A 6,363-nucleotide genomic window follows, 5' to 3' on the forward strand; every position below is an offset into this window, starting at 1 on the left:
TCTCTTCTCACAGGTCCCTCAAGATGTCAATGCTCTGATATCAATCTGTTGGAGAGAAAAATAGATCTTTAACTAAGAAAAGAAAGAGCAGAAAGCATTGTTATATTTTATTAATCACTGCCACATTTATACATAAGAACATAACTGAAAAAACTCAATAAAAGGAGTAAAATAAGTTATCATTATTTCTAATAATTATGACCTAAAGATAAGCAAAAGTAATAAAATTGATTTTGCATGATTGCAACGTCATTTAATAAATTTAAATTCTAATTTAAAGCTGTATTTACAGCAGCTGGTACAACTAATCTACAGTTTTTGAGGCACTAATCTTAACACAACATCTCTTACTTCATTTGAAAGGTAGTGTGACTATCACTTACAGTCATTATGGAGTAATTTTGATTCTTGTTGACAACATACTGTTATAATTCACATTAATTTGCCTCTCCTCTCCCCCATCTTAAATATTGTCAAAACAATTAAAATCAATAAAAGAGTTACTTAAAGTCATCATTTACTTATATACAACTATTGAGAAACTGAAGCCTAATCTTTCCAAGTGCAGAAAGAGCATCTTCCATGCTAATTCTTGCATCAGGTATCACAGTGGTGCAGCTCAAAGCTAATTCCATGATAGATGATAGACACTGCATCTTTGGACCAATTTGTTCATCGTCTGGCAGTACCAGATTAGCATTCACCAACTTATGAATTCCATTTTGAACAGAATCACTAACCCAACGTCGCATGCTCAAGTCTCCGGTAAATATTTCATCACTTGGTCTCCTTCTTGTAAACATCTCCATCATCAGGATGCCAAAGCTATAAACATCGCAACTCATGGATACTATTCCATCTTGTCCATATTCTGCAATTATGGTCAAATATAATCAAAAAAGGCTTCCTAGTTATCAAGGAATACGCCAAAACTATGCCTCCTACAAACTATATCTAGGGGAAATAATTAATGTTTTGGGTACTTTTAAGAATATGAGGAAGCTTTAAAATTTATAATACCTGGAGCAATATATCCAATGGTTGCAATTGTCCTCGTTTGAACAAAAGTCTCCCCAGCACCTAGCAATTTCGCAATGCCAAAATCACTAACATGACCAACCATTTCTTGATCTAGCAAGACATTGCTTGGTTTCAAGTCACAATGAACCACAGGTGTTGAATAGCCATTGTGGAGATAGTCCATTGCATGTGCAACATCTATCATTATATCTAATCTCTGCAGCACGTCTAAGAAAAAATTATGGGAATACAACCATTTTTCAAGTGTCTCGTTTGGCATATATTCCAATACTAATGCTTTGAAATTAGGGTTGGAGCAACTAGTGATGACTTTTGTAAGATTTCGATGGCGGAGGTTTCTCAAAATCTTGCACTCTGTATCAAAACTTTTGAATGCACCCTCCAATTGCACATTGAATACCTTTGCTGCCAAAAGAGTACCATCCTTAAGTATCCCTTTGTAGATCTTGCTGAAACTCCCGTTACCAAGCAAGTTGCTTTCGCTGAATCCTTCTGTTGCTTGTTCAAGTTCATAGTAAGAAATTCTTTCATGCCCCTTTACTAGAGATACATTTGCTTGACCTGCATTCTTCTTCTTCTTCTTCTTCTTTCTTGATCTTAAAACTACATATGCAAGGGCTAATGCAAGAAATAGCATACCCACTCCCACAAGGACAGACAAAACCAAGATTGTCATCTTTCTCTTGGGAGATTTGATGACACATGGTGACACATGATACTTAGAATCACCACAGAGACCATAATTGGACAAGAAAGATTGACCTGTGGCATTTGCAAAAGGACCGCCAGTGGGAATCTCTCCACTGAGTTTATTAAATGAGAAGTTCATGTATTCGAGATACACAAGAGCTTCTAATGACTTTGGAATCTCTCCACTAAGGTTGTTATGGCTCAAATCCAAGAATTCCAGTCCAACCATTTTTCCAAACGAAACTGGAATAGGCCCATAAAATCTATTATCTGCTAGAGAAAGATTAGTCAGTCTATCTAGACCCCCTAGCGTGCTAGGGATCTTGCCACTAAAATCATTTTGTGACAGATCAACGAACGTTGCAACCTTTAAATTTCCAATCTCCGTAGGTATTTCCCCACTTAATAAATTGGATGAAACATCAAATTCTATGAGATCGTGAAGGTTCCCAAAGCTTGCAGGTATGCTCCAATTCAGCTTGTTGTAATCTAGATAAAGATACCTCAAACTGGTAACGTTCCCTAAGCACGGTGGCACTGAACCAGAAAACTGATTTTCTGACAAGTGTAATGCTCCAAGATTCTTCAAATTGCAGATAGTATCTGGCAAGATTCCTACTAACTTGTTGTGAGTTAGGTAAAGTTCTTGAAGGTTCAGCATGCCTTGGACAGTATTTGGAATGTGTCCAGTCAACTCATTGTTAGCCAGATTCAACTTTGTCACTTCAGTAAGATTACCAATTTCATCAGGAATGATGCCCTTCAATTTACAGCTATGCCCTTCAAAAGCTTGTAGAGAGTCAGAGAAATTCCCAATAGATACCGGGAAAACACCATTTAATGGATTCGATGCAAAACTGACTGCTTTTAGTTTCTTACAATTTGTCAAAGATGTCAGGAAGATCAATGCTGAATTGCTGACAAAATTATTAGTCCCCAAGCTTAGAAACTCAAGGTATTCTAAGTTACCAAGTGATTCAGGAATTGGACCTGTGAAACTGTTAAATGGGAGATCAAGTATTCTGAGTCTTGAAGAATTTGAGATAGAAGCAGAAATAGAACCACTCAGATTATTGGATCCACAATAAAGTTCTTCTAGGCTTGGCATTCCACGACCCAAATCTGAAGGTAGAGCACCTGAAAGCCTGTTTTCTCTAAGTGATAGGATCTGCAATAATGACATGTTGAAAATGCTCGCCGGGACAGAACCAGTAAACTCATTTATGTCTAATCCCAGGTACTGTAGTTTCTTAAGATTACCTAGCTCTGCTGGTATCTCTCCTGTCAAGAGGGGGAAAATGTATGAGTACCAATTTGGCTGAAAAGAAAAAAGGAGGAAAACACTCTGCATTTTTCTAAATTTTCTGGAATAATGTCACCTAGTTTATTTGGTATTCTAACATTATTGATAGATAGAAATTGATATCACCATCTCTTGGCAGTTTTTAAGAAAAATTATTTTTTGAGGTAGCAACAACAGGAAAATGAAACGTTCAAACCAAGAAACAATAAGAAGTAATTTTACTGATCTTGTTTTGTTAGTAATTCTTGCTACCCAAAAGTAACTCATCACTCAACTTTGAATTTTTATCCTAAAAAGTCACTAACTTTGAACTTTAATTCAAAAGTCACTTAACTTTCACATTTTTATTCAGAAAGTTACTCAAACTATTTAATCATTTTTTAAATAACATTTGCTTAAGTAAAATTATTATTTAAATGCAAAAATCAGAAAAATAAAAAATTATCTCTTAATGACCCTTTTATCCTTATTCCCATAAATTTAGTATCTCCCCTCCTCTTTCACATTTTTCTTTTAAATATGTTTAATAAAATATCAAAGGATCATATTAAAATTTAACAACAACCAAAGAATTAAAATTATAATTATTTTACTCTACCTTTCCATTCGTATTAAAATCTAATTAAATTTAAATTTGCACATTATATAGCTTATTATAAATGTGACGCTCTCAACGATACAATCTCCCTCTCCTCCCTTGTCCCCCCCCCCCCTCCCTCTTGTTTTCACTCTAAAGATGTCCTGTTTTATAAATGTCTGTACAATCTATATGTATATATATGATGAATTAGGGATTTTATACCCATAATCAAATATTATGGATGATATACATACGTTATAGGGATTCACTATATGTATGTAATAACTACGTACACGTGACATGAGTTAAATTACGTATTATTTAGTTATATTTCATCGTATTAATATAGTTTATATTAATAATTTTTTATCCTTCGATCATTGTTTAAATTTAATTTGATCTTTTAATATTTTATTAGGCATACTTAATGTTGAATCAATTGAAATATGTGAGAAAGAGAAGAAAAATGAGAAAGGAAAATTAATTTATGGGAATAAGGATAAAAGGGTCATTAAGAGATAATTTTTTATTTTTCTGAATTTTGCATTTAAATAATAATTTCACACAAGCAAATGTTATTTAAAAAAATGATTCAATAGTTTGACTGACTTTCCGAGTAAAAATGTGAAAGTTAAGTTTTGAAGTAAATATCAAAGTTTAGTAACTTTCTGGGATAAAAGTCAAAGTTGAGTGACCATTTGAGTTATTAACTCCACAATTTACATATTCCAAGGAAAGGGTTAAGCCATTGTGATAATTCAACAGCGATAGTAAACTAGTTCAAAATCTTGAAGGGAATTTTATGAAAGGTAGAGGTCAAATTTATGCACAAAATTACTAAAACAAACCCAAACAAGGATCAGGAAGTTGGCTGGTCAAGACGACCACTTTCCGTTCACACTAATGAACTTGTACAAAGATCAATGTAGAGAAACAGATCATATGTATATTAGTACTTTGACCCTAATTATGATTACTACTGATACAAGACCAGCCTAGACAAAATAGTAGATATAAAGTAACATTAATAAAAAAAAAAAATTAAGATTTCTTGTAAGGAAATATAATACTACCTTCCAGGTGCAGTCCTCCAAGATATAATTCTGTAAGAGCTGTTAAGTTGCCTAACTCTCTTGGTAGAGTTCCAGTGAAATCATTTTCAGACAATGACAAGAGTTGAAGCTTTCTGCATTTTTCAAAGTTTGGTGGAATAATGCCTTCTAGGTAGTTGACTGAGAAGGAAAGTTGTTCCAAGTTTGGAAGACAGTCACATATAGTTTTTGGGAGCTTACCAGTAAGATTATTGTAAGTGAGACCAATCTTTTCCATTCGTGAAATGTTATATATAGATGGTGGTATAGAGCCCGTGAGCTGGTTGAATGACAGGTCTAAGAAAGTCATATAACGAAGATTACCGAGCTCTTGGGGGATCCCTCCTTGCAGAAAATTAGTATGCAATCTCAACACTTCCAGCTTTGTTATATTGGAAAGGGATGATGGAATTTCCCCCGAAAATTGGTTGTTTGAAAGGTAAATGTATTGCAGGTTAGGTAAAAAACTCAAAAATGATGGAATGGCACCAGTAAAGTTATTGCTTGTGACATCTATCAGTTTCAACCTCCGCAAATGAGCCAACTCTTTAGGCAAATCCCCATGGAAAAAGTTGTTACTAATCTTAAGGGACACAAGAAATGAGAGGTTTCCAAGGTGTGGAGGAATGGTACCATGAAGTTGTATGCTAGAAATGTCTAAAGCTGTGACTCGATGGTGACGGGAGGCACAAGTGATTCCATACCAGCTGCAAACTGGGTTGGAAGAAGACCAGTTTCTTGCTAAGATGTTGTTAGGATCAAAAGAAGAAATGTGAGATTTCAAGGCAAGTAGTGCAGCTTCATCAGTGCTGATATTTCGAAATGTTGATAGTGAAGAATGCTGATGAAGCAGAATGAAAGCTGCAAGAACAAAGAGAAGATTGCAACTTCTGCCCATAACTATAACACTTTGGTTTCTCTTTTGCCCAAAACAAGAACTGATCTTTATTGAAGCAAGTGGAGTGTTTTTCAGATTTAAGAGTATAGTAACTTTTAGTACTAGTACAAGTTGTATTATTGAAAGCTAAGTCAACTGTCCATTGGGAATCTCTATTTTTTAAGCCATCTTCATTGGGTCAAAATCTTCTACTTAAAGTTTGAAAACATGATAAATGTTGACACCCATTGTGCTAAAGTCAACTTCTTCAAGCTCCTTCATCACTAAACAATACAAAATATCATTTTTTAAGACATATTTTTTTGATAATTATTTTTATTTTATAATTTTTACTAATTTTTTTGTCATCTTTTCACTTTTTACAATATATCAATAATCATCCTTTATTTCATAATATTAGCAAGATTTTTATCAATTTATTGACATTTCGGTTAATCATTACATTTCACAGTCATCTATACACACCACAAGCACTACGATTTTAATTCTTTATAAAACAATACCTTTTTTAAACTTCAACTTTATTTTATTTATATTTTTCATTTTATAATAATATTCACATATTCTTATAAGTTATTGTTTCTAACCGTCACTACGCAACAAATAGAATTAATTCACAGATATTTCAAAATTCAATTACTATTCTATATCTCAGTGTGTAGTTAAATTGGCACCCATTCCTTTCTTTCTTTTCCTCATTTTCATCCTGCAGGCCCCCACTTTTTTTTCTTTTTTTTGCCTTTTTGACTTTTCCATCCAC

General features: G+C 33.7%; 1 protein-coding gene across 1 annotated transcript; it reads right to left on the reverse strand.

Moving 5' to 3' along the window:
- Positions 1-245: 245 nt before the first annotated feature.
- Positions 246-5,693, reverse strand: LOC107861096 (probable LRR receptor-like serine/threonine-protein kinase At3g47570). The gene is made up of 3 exons (XM_047406607.1): positions 4,688-5,693; positions 1,021-3,012; positions 246-871 (listed from the first exon to the last, which is right to left on the reverse strand). The coding sequence occupies exons 1-3, from the start codon at positions 5,601-5,603 to the stop codon at positions 522-524; spliced, it is 3,258 nt and encodes a 1,085-aa protein (XP_047262563.1). The 5' UTR covers positions 5,604-5,693; the 3' UTR covers positions 246-521.
- Positions 5,694-6,363: the final 670 nt, after the last annotated feature.

Source organism: Capsicum annuum, chromosome 2 (assembly GCF_002878395.1).
Source record: "Capsicum annuum cultivar UCD-10X-F1 chromosome 2, UCD10Xv1.1, whole genome shotgun sequence".
NCBI lineage: Eukaryota > Viridiplantae > Streptophyta > Magnoliopsida > Solanales > Solanaceae > Capsicum > Capsicum annuum.

Excerpts from the sequence above, each read along its gene's own strand:
- LOC107861096 (XM_047406607.1), bottom strand. The coding sequence starts at position 5,603 with ATGGGCAGAAGTTGCAATCTTCTCTTTGTTCTTGCAGCTTTCATTCTG. Across the intron at positions 3,013-4,687 it reads TGGAGGACTGCACCTGGAAG|GAGAGATACCAGCAGAGCTA; the intron begins GTAGTATTATAT and ends CCCTCTTGACAG. Across the intron at positions 872-1,020 it reads CATTGGATATATTGCTCCAG|AATATGGACAAGATGGAATA; the intron begins GTATTATAAATT and ends CCATAATTGCAG.